At 37.1% G+C, this 19034-nt stretch overlaps 1 protein-coding gene across 3 annotated transcripts; it reads right to left on the bottom strand.

Annotated features, from left to right (window-relative positions):
- Window positions 1–7131: 7131 nt before the first annotated feature.
- On the bottom strand, window positions 7132–18734 carry LOC144204477 (uncharacterized). Of its 3 annotated transcripts, none has more exons than XM_077728490.1 (11): window positions 18487–18734; window positions 13781–13875; window positions 13196–13685; window positions 12999–13099; window positions 12786–12897; window positions 10955–11047; window positions 9814–9840; window positions 9332–9346; window positions 8767–8883; window positions 8249–8308; window positions 7132–7767 (listed from the first exon to the last, which is right to left on the bottom strand). In XM_077728490.1, the coding sequence occupies exons 1-11, from the start codon at window positions 18548–18550 to the stop codon at window positions 7739–7741; spliced, it is 1203 nt and encodes a 400-aa protein (XP_077584616.1). In that variant the 5' UTR covers window positions 18551–18734; the 3' UTR covers window positions 7132–7738. The 3 variants fall into 3 exon arrangements, with proteins under 3 accessions (XP_077584616.1, XP_077584615.1, XP_077584617.1); XM_077728489.1 differs by having other exon boundaries at window positions 18481–18729; XM_077728491.1 differs by lacking the exon at window positions 9332–9346 and having other exon boundaries at window positions 18481–18732.
- Between the last annotated feature and the right edge of the window lie 300 nt (window positions 18735–19034).

Genomic DNA, 19034 nt, shown 5'->3' with positions numbered 1-19034 from the left:
CTCAAACGTACAACAAGTCCGACAAAGTGTCAAAAATGGGTCCATATTTTGTGGATGCCGCCCATTTTTAGCATTTAAAATTACACCCACAAAGCAGTTTGTTAGTTTTGTGATGTTTTTCAGAAATATATTATGGACTCTTACATGAATTTATCATTTTTTTATAGTGTAATGGTCCTAAAGTTGTAGGCCAGGGGTCAACAGGACAATATTTTAGGACCCCCAAGTTGAAAACCAAGTGTTGCCTGCATGTATTTTGCAATGGGAAGTATGAAAATACATTTTAAAATATATATATTTTTAAAATAAAATGAACTAATATCTATTTGGGGCGAAAACAATTATTAAAATGGTAATACATAATCAAATTACGAAATGGTAATAAATAAAAACGGTGATTGGGTGGCCATCAATTCAAAGTGCCCCCCACCTGATGCCTACACTTTTCTGGGATATGCTCCAGCACCCCCCATAACCTTAAATGGTAAGGCAAATAAATGGTAAATAAAAATCAATTGAAAATTATGAATAAAAACAAACTAAAGAAAAATGTACACTATAAAAAATGTCATTCAAAATATCATGGCTCATCTGTATTGCACAATGGGAATGTTATACATTGATTAACATATATAGTATATTATATTTGTAAAGTTCTACTGACATATCTTAAATTTTTGATCGCCATTGATAGGTAACTAGTTATTTTTAACTATATGTTGTTGTTGTTGTCGTTATTTTTGACTAAGTACTACAAGAGATACTGTCCCAAACCAAAGTGCGTTGGAGTGAGCAGGCTAGCAGTCTCCCATGTGTTAGCGGGATGTGTGACGGAGATCCCAACAACAACACATGGCTCAACGTTCTTTTTTCACGAGTCCGACTCTGAACACATCAAAACAGCCAATGTAAAAATCAGGAAGCACGCGTGCGACACAAGACGTTCGATTGCTGTCAAAAGCTTTGATGGCGAATGAAAACGGAGATGAAGAAAGAAGACTTCTTTCCTTCCGGCTGTAAATAAAAGAGCCACCATAATGATGACGACGCTCCGTGAAAACCATCACAAATCTGTTGCGCATATGCGATACATTAGAAGACAACCAATAGTTCATATACGATCACAGTGTATGTACATTGTATGCATATGTCGCTACACCATTTGGGATTATATACTGACATGGTGGCCTGATAACAAAAGGCAATTGGTTGCCTTGTTTTTTTCATTATCAGCGATATCGTCTCAACTGGCGCCATGACGTGGTTACGCGTCGTGTTGGTAGGACGCCATGTTTTGCTTACCAGCCTCATCTGTCTTTGTTTTTGCTCTGGCCGGGGAGTGGACAGTGAGCTCATCCGTCAGTTCTTGCCGAACAACAACACATGCGGAATCAAATCTGCAGGTAAAACGCTCATTAAAAAGCACCCGCTCGCAATTACTTCATCTATTGTAACCCTTAAAAAAAAAAAAGAGTAGAACGTGTCTTGTTGATTAAAATACTTTACTGCATTTTTCTGACTAGAAAAAAATACTTCATTTAGTACTTAAGTGTTTTTTTTGGTCAAAAATCAGGACTATGTCTATGTTTTATTGTTCTGAATAAACTGGAATTGTTGAAGTATAACTGTATTACATACCTGGCAACTTTAACCTGTATTTTTTTAGCATTTTAGATGGTGTCAGCAAGCAATGTAGTGACAGAGTGACGTCTATAGAATCTTGAATTTAGTGCATACACAAGGCGCACCAATTTATTGGGCGCACCGTCCATTTTGGGGAAATTTTTAGACTTTTAAGTGTGCCCTATATGAGTAAATATGTGCCATTTGTATTTGTAAGTTTTTTTAATTGCTTATTAATAAGGGAAATTGCCATAATTACTAATAAGGGGAAAAATGATTGACAGATATAGTTTTATACTGCTAATGTTAAGTTCTCACATTCATCTAATATAAAAAATAAAACTATACATTAAAAAATGAGACAATTATAAACAAAAAATAACAACTATACCATGAAAGAATCAAGAATAAATGACTAAAAGAAGTGTACTAGTTGGATTGCATCGATTGTGCGTCTTAAATTCCGCCAAAAAAGTATTTCTTCCTTTTAACAGACTAATTTTTAAAGATATTCTGGAATGATGTCATTTGCTGCAGTTGATTTCCTCATTTGTAATCGAACAACATGAAGCTAGTCTTCAAAGTAAGACGCCTCAAATCTGTTAGCCAGAAAGTTTCACTTCTTTACTCGTGGCCTTTTCCTAATCAACAAAAAAAACAAACTGAAAACATGAGGAAATTTTGGTCATCCTTTCTGAGAAGATGAGTCTTTAAAAAAAAAAAAAAAAAAGGGACAGTGGACATCTCGTCCAAAGTTATTCTAAGCTCCATTTGTAAGACGGAGTCTCACGCCGAGGTGTCAGACGGATGAAATATGGATTTTTCGGCACGTCCCGTGCTTCTTTTATCGATAGAAGAAGCTGAAACGGGCTGGCACGGGCTGCCCTGTTTTTTTCTCCAAAAAAATCGTTTGGTCTTTCTTCCCATTCGTGCCAACCCTGGCGGATCTTTGAAAGGCAAGACGGACCCGACGTTGGGGGAAAAATGATATTCCTCCGGTCACAAGGGGGGGCCCTTTGTTGTGGGGGCTTCTGCTTTTAAGCAAAAACAGGTCCGTCAATGCGAATGGTCGCCACCTTGGCTGATTTGGGTCGGGGATGTTTTCTGCCTTGTAAAAATTCCCAATTGTGAGGATTTCATTTGAAAGTGACGCATTAAAGCGCACATCTGCGGGCCTCCTACCGACGGCATCTTGCTTTGGAGGGGCACGCTGTTCCAATGTTTGACTTATGAGAAGATGTTTAGACCCAAACACTTGACTTTCACTCTTTGGAGGTTAAATTGGGATTTGTGGGCCATATGGGTGCAACAGCACCATCTAAGGATATGAGAAAAAGTGCTTTTGCTGGTCCATAGCAGCATATGACATACATATTGTGTCATTTGACCTTTGACATATTTACAGTAATGGCAAAACATGTTTTTTTTTAACAAAAAAAGTGCATATGGCAAAAAAAATGATTTAATTTCTAATTTTAAATACATCTCATGCTACATATTTTTCTTACTCCTGTATTTTATCATTTGACCTTTGACCTATTTACAGTAGTGGCAAAATAACTTTTTTTTAACAAAAAAAGTGCATATAAAAAATATTTCAACTTTTAACTTAAAATGCATCTCATCCTACATATTATTTTTCTTACTCCTGTATTTTATCATTTGACCTTTGACCTATTTACAGTAGTCACAAAATAAGTTTTTTTTAACAAAAAAAGTGCATATGGCAAAAAAAATGATTTAAATTTCTAATTTTAAATACATCCCATGCTACATATTTTTTTTACTCCTGTATTTTATCATTTAACTTTTGACCTATTTACAGTAATTGCAAAATACGTTTTTTTTAAACCAAAAAGGGCGTATGGCGAATATCATCATGTCATTTGACCTTTGACCTATTTACAGTAGCATCAAAAATATTTTTTTTAAAAAGGGCTTTTGTATTGATCAAACAGCATTTCCTAATTCAGTAATTATGGAAGAAGTGATGGGGAAAATCACAAAAGAGTCCCCTCAAGTTAAATTTCATCGTATACGACCCCACACGAGCAACAGATGTGAGTGAGATCAAGCCACGGCATAATCAAATCCTCTCTCCCCTTCCTAGCCTTCTTAGCCTTAGCGATTAGCATAAAAAGTCAGGAAAAAGACGGCCGGGCTTGATTAAAGGCCTGGTTGCAATGGCTCAGTTGGCGTTTTTTTGAGGATTTTTTGTTGTTGTTACCCGCCAGATGCCTGGGGGACACGTGAAAAGACGCTAAGCGAGCGGCTCTCGTTTCAGCCGGGCTTTTAAATCAAAGCCCGGCGGATTGTCAGCGAGCTTTTTTTATTTGCCCTTTTTACGAGCGATGCGACTTTGACGGCTTTTAATGGGACGAGCTTTAATGCGGGGGCGACTTCTTACAGCGTAAAAAAATAAATAAATAAAACAGATAACCTCCTTAAAAAAATAAGTTGGCCCAAAAACGCACTCAATTCCTCAAATACATTTCAGTTGTAAGGACTAGTATTTATGTGAAGTGAGTATTTTTAGTTGCTATTTTTGAAACAATGTGAATATACTCCCACCTGAAAAACTTTCATGTTAATTTTGAATGGAAACTTGCATTCAAACATGTTTTTGGTAAGCAAACTCATCAAAATGGGTGAAAAAACTGCTTAAAAATAGCTGTCCATTTAAGAAAAGCTATTAAATTCAATAGAACAGACATCCGCCAAAATGTCTCCGGCTGCACAATTAACTAAGATTTATGCCAAAAGCACAACAAACAAAAACGCCCACCTACGTCACCCTCGTCACCCCAGCTCGTCGTCCCCCGCATCCGACAATTATGGATGCACGCATAATTAAAAAGTGCTGACTCCATGAAAACAAAATATTGTTTTAATTGCCACCATCTGAATTAAATACAGACATGGGGACACTTTGAATATTTTTTTCTTTCATAATAGTAGCTGGAATTAATGAATTGCAGCGTGCCTGATACAAAGTGTGCAACCCCAGCACCCTTAACATTTTTTTTTTTAAAGCGACGCCTCATAATATTGTGATTGATGGAAAGAATTGAAAAAAGAAGAGTAAATAAGCTGGATAATTTATCCTAAGTCAACTATAATGAAATATTTGTCACCGAATCCAAGCAAAATTCAAGTCAAGTTCACTTTTTCCCTAAAAAAATCCATAAAATAGCATCATTTTTAAGCATTTTTAGGCCACGAAAAGACAGACAAGATTGTAACTTGTAATGATGTCATAGAAGCCATTCAAGTTGTTTTCAGGTTCCAATGAATGTTCTATAAAACTAAAATAAAAGGGACAGACATGCCGGTGTCCCATAAACACAAATGGCGTGAACATTTAAAAGTATGGCTAATGAGCCTTCATTACATGGCTCGTTTAGCAGCTTTATTTGTTGACGTTTTGGACAATTACGTGGGATGCCTTTGCCCCGCAACAGTAAAGACGAGTGGGCCCGCCCGCTGTAAAAAGTTTTTACGAGACAAACCAAAACAGACACAAACTATTGTTTGTCAGCTGATATTTGACTAGTTTCTTAAATTTTAGGCCCCATTTTCAACTCCATATTTGAATCTGCTATGTTAACCTACCTTTTGTTCTTCATTTGGTATCTTTTACATTTCAGGGATTTTAATTTAAGAGAATGGGAAAGTAGAAACTGTCAAAAAATGCTGATTTAAGCTTAAGAAATGAAGATTCTATTTCATTTTTTTGGTACATGCTTTGGGTATACATAGAACAACTATATCATATAATTATAGAAAATTAAATTTGAATTTTGGATGCAAGAACATTGAATGCGAAAATGCGAGATTAATGATGAGCTCCAAATGAGAGCAAGAAAGTAGTGTCCAATTATGGAACACAAGTGAGGAAATTGTCATAGTGAGCAGGAAGAGAGTCTCCTTTTAAGGTTGTGCAAACACTGGTGGATTTCACATTAAAATAAATTTGCTCTTTTTGTCAAAGTAAGTACTCTTTTAGTAAAGCAAGGTCTTTTATAGACTTAGGAGTAGGAAAGCTGGAACTAACAGCATCTTTTCGCATTCATCTATGAAGCTAAATGTAAGAATATGCTGCCATTTGTTGGCCATAGTGGGGATTGCAAGATTGAGTAGCATGTAAAAAATTATGGGGGTGATTTGTATCTTTAAATCCAATTTAAAAGTGCCGTATGACTACGAATATGCTTTGATCATTTTGTTTCTTTAAGGTAAGGGTCAAAGACAAAACAACAGCCATTGAAACGGCGTGTTTAATTCAACTCTTAAACATTATTTACATCACAAGTGTTTGATGAAAAACACGTCGACCTTTAAGCACACGAATAGTCAAAAGAAACAAACGTTAAGTCTCGGAATTTTGAAAAAGAAATCCTAAACGGTGATAGAAATCCAAACTAAACTGGCAAAAATCACAGATAATAGCGGCCGTAAAATTCCTAATAGCCTATTTTTCATATACAGTATTGCAACTGTGCTATTGAAACATGAAATATCGCGCAAGATATAAAGCGAACACAGACGGCGGGATTTACATACAAAAATTCCGGGTTTGATTTAAGCGAGAAAAAGACACGTTGATGAGTCATAGGTAGTACAATGCACTCACCGGCCACAATGTAAAAATATCCCAACATAATAAGGCCAATTTAAATTATGATCTCAAAAGGCCACTATGTATGTATAGTACATCTAAAATGAGCTTTTGAATTGAATTAAATTGACTAAACTGATCTTATGCAGATGTTTAAATGCATCAAGTAGTGCTGCAACCTAAAACTAGCCAGCATAAGGAGAAGTAGCCTATTTTTAGGGGTCTTTTGAGACTGCTCTATACAAACCAATAGACATCCAATCCATTTCAAGTGGGAGAGAATGAAACTAGTTTGTGCCGGTGTACTTCTGCATTTGCGGCAGGTGAGCGCATACGCGAGTGCGTTGTCTAATTTAAGAGCGGATTTTCAGAAAGACATTCGGGGCGTCCATCTATGCTCGACAAGCCAGGCTAGGACAGTGAAAGGCACTCTAGAAAAACTAGACTGTTGCACAACAACGTACAAAACTCACAGTGACACTTGGCTTAAGCCACTAGACCCTTACTTGTACTTTTTTAAACATCTTAAAAGACACTGAAATGAGTAAGGCTACAAAAATGGATGTCATCCATCTTCTATTTTTAGTATTTTTAATAGATATAGATAGAACCATATTGATTATTTTTTAAGGCTGATTAATCAAGTATTGAGATTATTTTGTTGTGCACTAGACCTGTAATTACTGAAGTTATCCACAAGACGGCAGTATTGCATCAATCCTAGTTTGTTTTCAAACTTTTTTTGACCATCTATTTGCAGTTTTTTTTAGGAAAAGATTGTATTATTTTTGCTGCGTAATGTGAAGGTTAAGCAAAACATATTTTAGTAAGTTTAGAGAGAACACTAACCAAATATATTTCACGCTAAACAGAAATGGATTAGAAAGTGGTAAACTTAACAAAATATGTATTTCTTAAGCGTCACATAATTATCATGATATAATCACAAGAATTATTATCTGAACTTTCTTATTTACATTCATTAACTACCAGTACTTCAAGACACATTACTTTGCTTATTCCAAATGAATATTTGGAGCTCAAGCACCCCCCAAAAAAGTTAGCAAAAAAGTATTTATCACTATTTCAGACAAAATAGTAGCTGGCTTGAAATAATTCAACCCTGTCAACACACAATTTTTAAAAAAATGGCATCCATCACAGTGTTTAGTTTTTTTCTGATTCCTATGAATTGGATAGGATGCGTCATCATAAATTGAAATAAATGGATCAAAAGTATTTCGGTCATTAATTTTTAACACACGCGTTTGGACAAACAAATGTCTGGCCAATTGTCGGAGCAAATCAAATTGCTTTTTTTTTTGCTTTATCCTCACACATTTCACACATTTCACACACACACATACGTATATATAGAACCTCAAATGGGCACCTCAAAGTAACGCTGCTCCACTGTAGATAAAGCTTAAGAGTAAGCGTGCTGTTGTTGTGCTTGATCCTGATTGGTCCGGGTGCAGTCATGTGATCACATCCACTTTACGAAGAGTTCAGTAGATTGCTAAGGACTGCAAAAGAAAACAAACAAATTATTATTATTATTTTAATAGCATCGTTGCCTCGGTCATTTTGGCAAACTCACAGGTGTCAAAGTGACGGCCCATGGGCCAAATCTGGCCCGCCATATCATTTTTTGTGGACCGAGAAAGTAAATCATGAGTGCCGACTTTTTGTTTTAGGATCAAATTCAAATGAAGATTATAGATGTATATTATATTTCCTGATTTTCCCCTTTTTAAATCAATAATTGTCATTTTTTAAGTGTTTTTAGTTCAAAAATCATTTCGTAAAATCTTAAAATATATAAAAATAGTTTCTGTTTTCCACTATAATATGGAACATTGTTTTAGATCTATAAAAAATTGAATAGGTAGGGCTTTGGATCCAGTTCTTTTAATCCAATTATAAAATATATATAAATATTATATCTAAAATGGTCCGGCCCACATCAAATCGACCCTTGGGATAACTGGTCAATATTTTTGTTACCTTGAGGGTCCGACTGGGCTTCGGTGGTGTCCGCTTTGCGTGCGGCCTCGGGGTCATCATCTTTAAAAACAAAAAACAGAAAAAAACAGTCAGATGTCATGTGATTATTTTATGGATCATTTCTGCTTGCCTTATAATGATTGTTGTCATTTTCTATTTCACTTTACAGCAAAGTAAAACATAAACATATCTTGTTTTCACTTCTTCAAGCATTCTCAGCCAAAGTTTTGTTGTTGATATTTTGGATCTGGCAACCCAATTGGAAAGTTGACTGTCAATAAAAAAGGTGCTGATTTGGCAGTATATTGGCAACGTTTGTTTCTGTATTGATGGTAAAAACACAATTTTCCACCTGACATGGCAAAAAAAATGTTTTTTTTTCACATCATGCATATTTTGCGTTTTCCTGACATGAAAAAAAGCTATTTTGAATGATTATAATCTAATTTACGGTAGATTATTAATGTCAGTTAATGTATTTCAGTGCATTTTATCATAGTAAACAGTTATGTCAGTACCATGTAAATTCTTGAAACATAGTTTCTTCTTTTGGTAGGTAAAATATGCAGCTACCGCTCCTACAACGGCGACGCCAACGGCGCACAAAATAGCCGCCAACGAGCCTGAACCGGATTCTGAAACACAAAAGACAAATATACATTAAAAAGCTTTCATTGGTGGACTTTTGGAGACAAATAAAAGGTTTCTTTAGCTACATTAATGCAAGGAATGGCAGGATGGCGTGCCGCCTGATTAAGAATGGCGAGGAAGGATGTCGGGCTTGGGCTAGGGCGGAGGGGGAAACCATGCATGATTAAAAGCTTGTTTCAATCAATGACTCATGATGAGTCACTAACTAGCTTTTAGCTCAATTCGAATGAGTCAGGCTATTTGGACTGAAAAGAATGGAGATGAATTCAAATGTGGCAGAGTTACCAGTGGATTGAAAAGAATGGGAATGTTATTAGTAACCCTGAATCATCAAGTTTTAAGGTCATGGAAGGTAACAGCCAATGGGAGTTGAGTTTGTGGAGTTGTTTTGAGTGACATGCACATAGAACTAAGAGGATAGGTAGGACTCACCTTCAGAATCATTGCCTGATGGAAAAAATAGCAAGAAAAGAGAGTGGTCAGTACTAATGTGGGCTTAAAATACTGCCTGTGTTTTATTAAAATTTTATGATAGTTAGTGCATCTTCTGGTTTGCATGCCTCAACCCCTAGATGCCATTTATTACACACTTTTACTTATTTATTTATGTCTAAAATGTCTTTTTCTGTGTCTGTATTCTCACCCTCTTGCTAATGTGACAGTGAAATTTCCTTGGATGAATAAAGTTATCTAATCTCTAGTACATATAGACTTCATAAAATAGGTCCAGGGTATAGTTAGAGTTAGGCATGTTTTTGAGATGCGGGAGAAAACCAGAATACCCACACAAAGCCAGAGAGACCAAGAAAACTCCACAGAGCGATTTACCTAAACTGGGATCGAACCTGCAACTCCAAAACTGCAAAGCAGACACCCTAAACACTCCTTTTAAGTAAGTTTTATTGAATATTTACCTTCTCCTGTGGCTTCGGCAACGTGTGCTATGGAAAAGGGACAAAAAACAAAATAAAAGACATTAAAATAGAGTGTTAGATGGCTAAAAAAATTCAAGTACTGGTTCTATGTGTCTTTGTATATACGACACGTGGCCATGATTTTTTTGGTACCTGTTTAAACACGTCCTACAAAGCCACTAATGACAGAGTCAGTGTAAAGAGCGTCCTTTTTTTTTTTTTTACTCGATTATAATGATTAAAGTGACCTGAATGACTCAACTTTCAGGTGGAGAACAAAAGGCCTTCAAGGGGAAATCTTGTTCCCACATGACTTAGAAATTGGGAAGTAAAACTACTGCGTGGGAAGCGTTCACTTAACTATTTTTTTTTCATTTTAGGTTTTGCTCAATTTTTGGATTGAAGAGGAAATTCCTTTTTAACTTTGAACTTGACTTTTGAAGTTTTTGACGTATGTCACACGTACTGACGAATAACTTATTTCAAGTACTTTATAGTCAGGTTTATGAGCCTTCAGTTTTTGGAAGAATACGTGCTGTCAACTTTGTTACTCGGTTGTCTGCTACTGTGGCGCCGAGGGTTTGATTCCCGCTGGGAGACACTTTATGTAGTATTTACTTCAAATCAAGTCCGTTTTTGGTGAAAATGTTGGCTTTTAACCTATTTACTTTTTTTTCCACGTCCCAAAGCACCTAAATCTATTCATATTACTATTTCTAAGAATGTATTTGTGAGATTTTGAACAAAAAAATTGCAAATATACAGCTCGAGGATGTTACTACACTCAATTTGGGCCCATTTTTCCTCCCAAAAAAATCGATTTTCTGACTGAGAGATGCATTTTTAAGGTCAAAAAGTGCAACTTTTGGCTCATTTTTGTGCTACGTAAGACACTTTTATCCAAAAATGACTGTTAATTCAAAGCACCATGAAAACAAAAACATCTATTTCCAGGTCAATGGCTACACATAGCTAAAAGTCCACCAAAAACACCACAAATACTTCAAAAGCGGAAAAAAAAAACTGTCGCCCAAGCAGGTGGGACCCTCTGCTTGTTTTTCCCAAATCCCCCATTTTTTATGGGTTATTTTTTACAGTGGACACCCTTACCGTTCCAATATAAACATTTTCGGATACTTACCCACTGAACCAACACTTTTCCCACGTCCGGAATGCGCCGGCACCTCTTGCACTTTGCCTAGTGACGATGCATCTCCCGAGTTGGAGGCTCCATCTGGCAAAAAACACACGCACAACGTCGTCATCCCCGCGGGTCACTTTCCACGCACCTCCGCCCAAAAGCGGGATGCTCTCCAGATGTTCCAGTCTCCATTCCGATATCACGGAACGCAAAGCCTTCCATCAACGGGCCGATCCCCTCACGGCCCGCCGTAAATCCCTGTCGGGCCGCGCTCAATAACAAGCACGTAACAATAGCGGCGAAAGGGCGTCGGCGGGCGTGACGTGGATTTGAAGGATATTATCTGACAGCGGAGATACGTTACAGACTCTTTGGGGAAAACCCCGACAGATTTATAAGCTATGTTCAACGTCAGGCGGGGCCCGTTGACGAGGATTATTTACGGTTTGAGATTATTACGTTTTGAGTCCATGTGGTGAATCTTCATTGTGGATGAAGTAGGGGTGAAAAATGGGTTTTTGCAGGGGAATTTAAAGTCGTTGTCTCATAAATAAATGCATGGGGTGACAGAGAAATACATGACTAATGTGAAAATTTGACAGTTTTGTTGTCTGCTCTCAAAGTAAATCTTGATTAAGAAGTATTTCAAGACAAAGAGAGTAAGTCATAGTTAAGGTAAATAATTATACCCAATTCATGTCCATTTTAGATATAATATTTAGATTTTTCTTTATTATAATTGGATTAAATGAACTGGATTAAAAGCCCTGAATATTCCGGTTTTTATAGATCTAAAACAATGTTTATTTTAGTTTTTTATATATAGATTTTTAGATTTTACAAAATGATTTTTGAACTTAAAACAGAAAAATGGATTAAAAATGACAATTATTGATTTAAAAGGGGTAAAATCAGGATATTTAATATACATATATACTCTTCATTTGAATTTGATCCTAAAACAGAAAGTCGGCACTTATAATTTACTTTCTCGGGCCGCACAAAATGATCGGGCGGGCCAGATTTGGCCCTCGGGCCGCCACTTTGACACCAGTGCCGTAGGGTATGTAGTATTAATAATACATTATCCGCGAAATTTGAAGGATTACTATAGTAGGGAATAAATAATGGAGTTTTGTGGTTTTGAAAATTGAGTATTTGTATATTATACAAAAATACCAGTGCTAAGGCATTGGTTGTGTTGTCATTGATGAAAAGGGGAGGATTTGACAAAGTAGAGTACTAAGATTGAATACATAAATTAATAATTGTCGATGTTGAATCAAGGTGTGGACGGGAGGGAAAAAAATATAAGACAGTCAATCATACTTGGACCGAAACTCCAAAGTCTTGTCGAGACAAAAATGGGGCGAAACCGTGGAGGAGCATTGACACGGCGCAACCACATCCCATGCCTTTCGTAACTTGTCAAGGAAATTTGTGGTTGAGAAAGAACACTTCCCAAAATGATTGCCGTCCAAATATGAAACACAAGATGAACAGTTACACAATATTTTCGACTACACGCCCCACAAATATGCTATAAAATGTTATTAACCCTATACAGCCAAATGTCTCATATTTCATATACGAATTGAATGCTTTTATTGTCATCTTGGGAAATAAAATATGTTTCCCCTTTAAAAAAAACTGATGTATCATGTGAACATGATACAAAAATGATATTTGAAATTCTGATTTGAAAGAATTTAAATTTGCGGTCAATTATTTCTCGCCTCGCAGTTCTGGGGTCGAGGGTTCGATGCCCAGGTGGGTCTTTTGAGGGCGCCAGCCCGTTCCGGTTTAACTGGATTGGACTCACTATTCCTACCTGAAGGGTCCTTGGGTTTTGATTCCGGTTTGGCATCCACATCCATGTTGGGGGACTCGTCAAGTGTCGCAGTTGAATCCTCTCCAATGGTGCCTTCATTATTAAATCCATGCTGTAAAAAGTTTAATTCAACAGAGGGATTCTTAGTAATCTGCACTCAACAGCCAGGACACAAATAGTTTTGTTTATCTCCAAAAAGATTGGATGCCTTACCCGTTGGTGAGGATTCGACGAATAGACAATGGCTGTAGGTTGAGCAGTGACATCTAGATCTTCCTGGACAGATTTTGGATCCTCTGGGAAGGCAGCAGGATCTTAAAAGAAGGACAGAGATGTTTCAATTGGCCTTGATTGGACTTATTAATCAGCGTCACCCATTCTGGCTCGGTTGGTCGCTATTTGCTATTTACCTTGGTGAGGTGAAGCGTCTGTTTCGGCTTCGAATTTTGTCGTGGCGTCCGTTTCTGGTGCCGAGGTGGGTTCAACTGTAGTCTCTGGTTCTGGTTCGACTTCAGCCTCTGGTTCTGGTTCGCTTGTGGCTTCTGGTAAGGCTGTTGGCTCTACTGGAGCGACTTCTACTTCTGGTTCTGGTTCTGGTTCTGGTACCAACTCTGGAGCTGATGTTGCTTCTTCTTCTGGAGATGCCTCTGCTTCTTCTACAATAGCTTCTGGTTCTTCTTCTACAGTAATTTCAGGTTCTTCTTCTACAGCAGCTTCAGGTTCTTCTACAGTAGTTTCTGGTTCTTCTTCTACAGCAATTTCTGGTTCTGGTTCTGCTTGTGCTTCTGGTTCCACTTCTGCCTCTAGTGGAGAATCCGGTTGGGCTTCTCCCTCAGCCGGCATCACTTCTTCATGGGGTTCAGCTTCACTTGGTTGGGAATCACTTTCAGGAAGGCGTTCCTGTATTATGGAGGAAACAAAGTGTCCTCATGTTAAAGTCAGGTGACCACATGAGTTATTACAATAGCTCTTTAAATGAAGAAACATGTCCTGACCTCAGCTACGGTTTCATCTTGCAAATCCAATGGTTCTTCATTTTCAGGTAGTGCCATGGTAGCGTCGGCTGGCTCCTCAGTTTCAGCCTCCATTTCTAATAAAAGCAAGAAGATGGACAAAAGAAACATATTTAGGAAAATATCCCCAAAAAATGTTGAGCCTTGCAATTGGCCGACCACCGATTCAGCCTAAACTACCCATAATTGGCTGAGATAGGCTCCAGCACCCTCTTGCTCAGAAGAGGAATGAATGATTGGATTGGATAACTTTATTCATCTCGTATTTGGGAAATTTTGTTGTCACAGTAGCAAGAGGGTGAGAATACAGACACAGAAAAAGACATTTTAGACATAAATAGATAGGTAATAAGTAAGTTAATGAATAAATACATGAATAAATATATAAATAAATAAGCATGATGTTAATCATGATCCGTTTTGTGACATAAATTTGAAAAGAAATCAGATAGACAAAACACAAAGACACAACTTTGCGTCTGTCCTCAAGTTTGTCCATTTGAAAAAGGTCCTAAAAAGGCCCAAGCTCGCCATTGACGACCCCACCCCACACTAATGCGTTCCTGCTGCGTCCGCCACGGGATGACATCAATCATATCCCACTTTCCTTCAAGCGCCAAAAAAGAAAAAGACGGCATCCGCACGGGCGTTGCGAGCGTGCGCTAATGAGAAACTAAGAAGAGGCCGTCCCCGTTTGGCACGCGGGTGTGCGTCTTTAAGATGGCGCTGAGACATTTCCCCCATGCGTGTGAAGAGCTGAGACAGCAAAGCCGGACACTTAATGGGCGCCTTGGAAAATGTTGGGGGGGAAAAAATGAAGGAGACGATGCTCGCCAAGAGGTGACATCGTTGTGGCGAAACGTTGACTATGACCATTTTAGATCTAATATTTAGATTTTTTTTTATTAATAAATGGATTAAAAGAACTGGATTAAAAGCTCTGAATATTCAGTTTTTTATAGATCTAAAACAATTTTTATTTTAGTTTTTTTTTATATATTTTTTGATTTTACAAAATGATTTTTGAACTAAAACCACAGAAAAATTGATTTAAAAATGACAATTATTAATTTAAAAGGGGGAGAATCAGGAAATTTAATATACATCTATACTCTATTTTAATTTGATCCTAAAACAGAAAGTCAGCACTCATGATTTACTTTCCCGGGCCGTACAAAGGGATGCAGCGGGCCAGATTTGGCCCCCGGGCCGCCACTTTGACACACTGCTTTATGCTAATGCAGCAAAAAAAAAACATGTGCAGTTTTCTTGACAGAAAAATGTGTTTGCCAATTTTTCCAATGGGCTAGAGGCCGCGGGGTGGCTTTCTAATTGGGTATTCTTTCCGAGGAGGCGAGTTGCTGGCACGGTGAAAACACAAACACACCTTGGAGGGATCAAAAAAAAAAAAAAACATAAAGTTGGGTATAAACAAAGCCACTTCGCATGCACAAACAGGCGGCTCGTTTGTGGATTGCAAAAAGACAGACGTGCAACCCGCATACCGGCTGAGTAAATGCGATAAGAGTGACGGGTTTTTTTGTTGATTTATTTTTTTTAATACCCGCAGCATAGTCTAATGTAAACACGAGTAATTAATCATTTATTTGAAGAGTCGTCATGTGTAGTAGGTTGTAACGAAACTTGAGCCAACGTGGCGGCCGAAATGTGGCTCATTTGCAGTTATTCATTTTTATATTGTTTTTGGAAAGAAAAAATCTAATTAAGACAATATTTCATTTTCTTTTATTGCATGATATAAGGTTAATAATTAAAATTAATTTCCTAAAAAGACTGTTTACATTTTATAGTTATATGAATTCACAATGTAGAAGGTAATTATTATTATTTTTTAGGATTTTTTAATCAACAATATCTCTAAATGTTTAACTGTGCATCAAAATATATTTAATTATTTTTCAAAAATAAATACTTTAAGATGATTAAATAAAAATAAAACCATTTCTCTTGTTTTCTGTGTAAAATGAATGAATTAGGATAAAATGCATCAAGGTCATTTAAAGGTCAAGCCACGCCCCCTTCACCTCCAATATCTAAAAACAATTAATTCACTTGACTAACACTTGATTAATGTTGCCAGCGCTACATAACACATTTTCGGCGCAAAATTTCTTTCCAAACTCAAATAAATACTCAAAATAAATGAGCCTGCCTTTTTGAGCTTTTAACACGTTATTTTTCAGTAAAGAGAGAATAATGACAAGATGGACGATGTGAAAAAAGCCTCGTAAAAAGAAAATAAAAGGAAATCTTCCTGTAGCGCCACTTTGGGGAACATAGCGTTCCCATTAATCACTTCCTGGGCTTATACTACTTTCTTGTAGAAGGAAAAAAAATGTCTACTTCCTTCAACACCTCTCCCTCTCTCTCCTTTTCCTCCCCCTTTCCTCCCTCCTTATGCTGCCAACATACACAGTAAAGTAGAAAAGGACCAAGTTGTTCCAAGTACCGTATTTTTCGCACTATAAGTCGCCCTAGCCAAATAATAAAGAAATAATAGTCATACCTCTACTTACAAATGTCTCTGGTTATGAAATAATCAAGTTACAATTGTTTTGTATGCAAATGAGTACACAAAAAATCTAAAGTTGCAAAATCCCCTAAAAAAGTAAATGCATTTCCTTATTCATTATTTTATTTTAAAAGGCCAGATATTAACCCTCTAGCGTTGGTGTCTAACTTAAGGAGTGAGGGCTGAGATTCGGACCCTTGGATTATGTTTTTCGGTCAAATAAAATCCAAAAGAAAAATTTTGTAAGGAATATTTAGTGTTTTATTTCTCCCAGTTTGAATGAATTGGACAAAAATGCACTCATGTAGATCAATGAGTCAGTTTATGTAAAATACTGTGTTTATAATAGTAGATAAAGCCATGGATTGTTATATCTCATATCATTAGGATTTCCTTGGATTGTTCATTGAAGTTGTTTTTTGTTTTTTTTACTTCCGACATGTACGATTGGCGAAAACAAAAAAGCCCAAACATGCAAAAATTTCATCAACTAGACCACAAAAAAACGTTCCCACTTTTATCTTCCCAAAACTTGACAGCAGTTCAATGCGGGCGCCACTATTGTCAGTTCCTGGTTACGGAACATTTCAACTGGAAAAAACATGTGACCAGCTCGTCTAGTGTCGGCTTTTTTCAACCCAGGATTTGTTTTCTCTTCATCAAAATGAATTGAACATCCAGCATCATCAACAATGGCCAATAAATCCACTTTTTTGGCTCAAAACAAACATATCCAGCCCTTATGAGATCAAGTTGATGTGAATCTGGCCTGTGAACTCAACCAAGTTTGACACCCCTTGATTAAAAACCCTGTTCTGTACATTGTCCACACCCAAGTATACACGCACATGTTGAGGACCCTGAGGTGAGAGGATCTTTTCTCCAGCTGGAAGTCCACTCCGGTTTCACATCCCCCCCCCTCCATGTACGTCACTTTTATAACTTTACATGTCACGCAAAGGCTAACTAATGCACACAAAAAAGGTGAGCAAGCACTTCTCTAGTTTCAATGTTGACACGCGACGACGGGGTTGAGGACACCGTGATGGAAGAGGTCCAAGCTGCGGTTTGTGGACCAAGACAAAAGCTTCAAACCGGTCCAACCAGATTGCCGTAAATCTCGTCATTAATACAATCCCAACCAAAATTTGCTTTGTTTCACAGTGGTTTTTTTTAAAAATGCAGCAATCATGATGACATGAGTGTCAAACTTTGTTTGGTTTTTGGACCATATTCATGTTAAGTAGATCTCATGTGGGTCAGAACTGTTTGTTTTCGGCCCAAAAAGTTGATGTATTTGCCGCCACAGATGGCGCTAGACGTCTAATTCATTTTGAGGAATTTAAATTGTGGTCAATGGGAAAATAGTTCATTTTTTTGAAGTTATTCTGCTTTGTTTATTCCTGTCAATGGCAGTCAATTAGTAAACATGGCACTTTTGAAAATATCATGTACTTGGAAAACAGAATCATTGTTATACATATTTAAACATGGACGATAATGAATATCGGTCTTATTAATTTTAGGAAACCAAGGCATACATTGATTGACAACCTTGAAATGACTGTCAGCCAATCACAGGGCACAATGAGAGAAATGGGCATTCACACTCATACTAGTAAGTTATTATTATTGTTATTATTATTATTAACCTTTATTTTGATACTTTAACCAACTGACCCTCCCATTCAAAATGGTCAACAGTATTGAAGAGTCTTCCTGATTTGAATGATAATTGCCATCAATACCTTGCATTGATTTAAATATTAGTATAGTATTAAAAAAAAGCTTTATTGATACTTGGAGTCATAACCAATGTGTATTTATATTTCAAGTCATTCAATTTAATTATTATCAAATCTGGCAACTACATTGTTTGCTTATCATTCATTTGGATATATTCCAGCACCATCTGAGATGATAATAAGCATCGCATATGGTAGTTTTGTTTGTAATTATGATTGTATTAATACTATTTCTGCATGATCATAAAAAAATACAACAAAGACATATATGTAGGAATAAAATTCAAGTTGTGGACAATAAAAATGCTCAATTGCTGTCTTTTCACAGGGAAAATTTGGACATTGAAGCATAGATTGTTATTAAAAAAGACGATTAAATCAATATTTGAAGGGGGGTTAATTACCTTCACCTTGCGTATTGACGCGTCCAGCCAGCAAGCCTCCAAAGAGCAGCAGAATCCACAGGTATGACATGATTAGAAGACGGCGATCGATGGTTCGAATGGACCGGGTTTGATGGACGATGAGGGGGGCGTTGAGGGGTCTTTACGCGGGTATGCCTTGCTTCGGGGCTTCGGTGCGATCGGAGCTCCGTTTGTCTCCTTCTTTTGTCTCGATTGGAAGCGAGACGGTTCTGAGCGACATATGAAGGAGGGCGGGGCTTAGCTCTACCTCCCAAAATCAGACACACCGGCGGATGGCAGACGCACTTAATGATTTAACGCCGTTTTTCACATCTTGCAAAGTCTTCCTAGGGATTAAAATGATGACAAAAAATAAATACATAAAATAAAAAGAATATATTTAAAAGAAAAAAACGTTAGACATTTTTCCCCAGGTTTTTTTTGGTATAAAGGTAGAGATGATAGTAGTCGTCGATTTTCGATGACGTATTGTTTATATAGTGGAGACATAACATGTACGTTCATCCTAAATCCGCAATGTTTATACATATTTT

The sequence above is a fragment of the Stigmatopora nigra genome, chromosome 11 (assembly GCF_051989575.1).
Source record: "Stigmatopora nigra isolate UIUO_SnigA chromosome 11, RoL_Snig_1.1, whole genome shotgun sequence".
In the NCBI taxonomy this organism is placed as follows: Eukaryota; Metazoa; Chordata; class Actinopteri; order Syngnathiformes; family Syngnathidae; genus Stigmatopora; species Stigmatopora nigra.
The sequence above is the reverse complement of the archived record's forward strand: the minus strand, read 5'-3'. Positions and strand labels throughout refer to the sequence as shown.

Coding starts and splice junctions, on each gene's coding strand:
- LOC144204477 (XM_077728489.1), bottom strand. CDS start 18,550: ATGTCATACCTGTGGATTCTGCTGCTCTTTGGAGGCTTGCTGGCTGGA. Junction 13,100..13,195: donor AGACGCTTCACCTCACCAAG/GTAAATAGCAAA, acceptor CCTTCTTTTAAG/ATCCTGCTGCCTTCCCAGAG. Junction 11,048..12,785: donor AAAACCCAAGGACCCTTCAG/GTAGGAATAGTG, acceptor GTTTTTTGCCAG/ATGGAGCCTCCAACTCGGGA.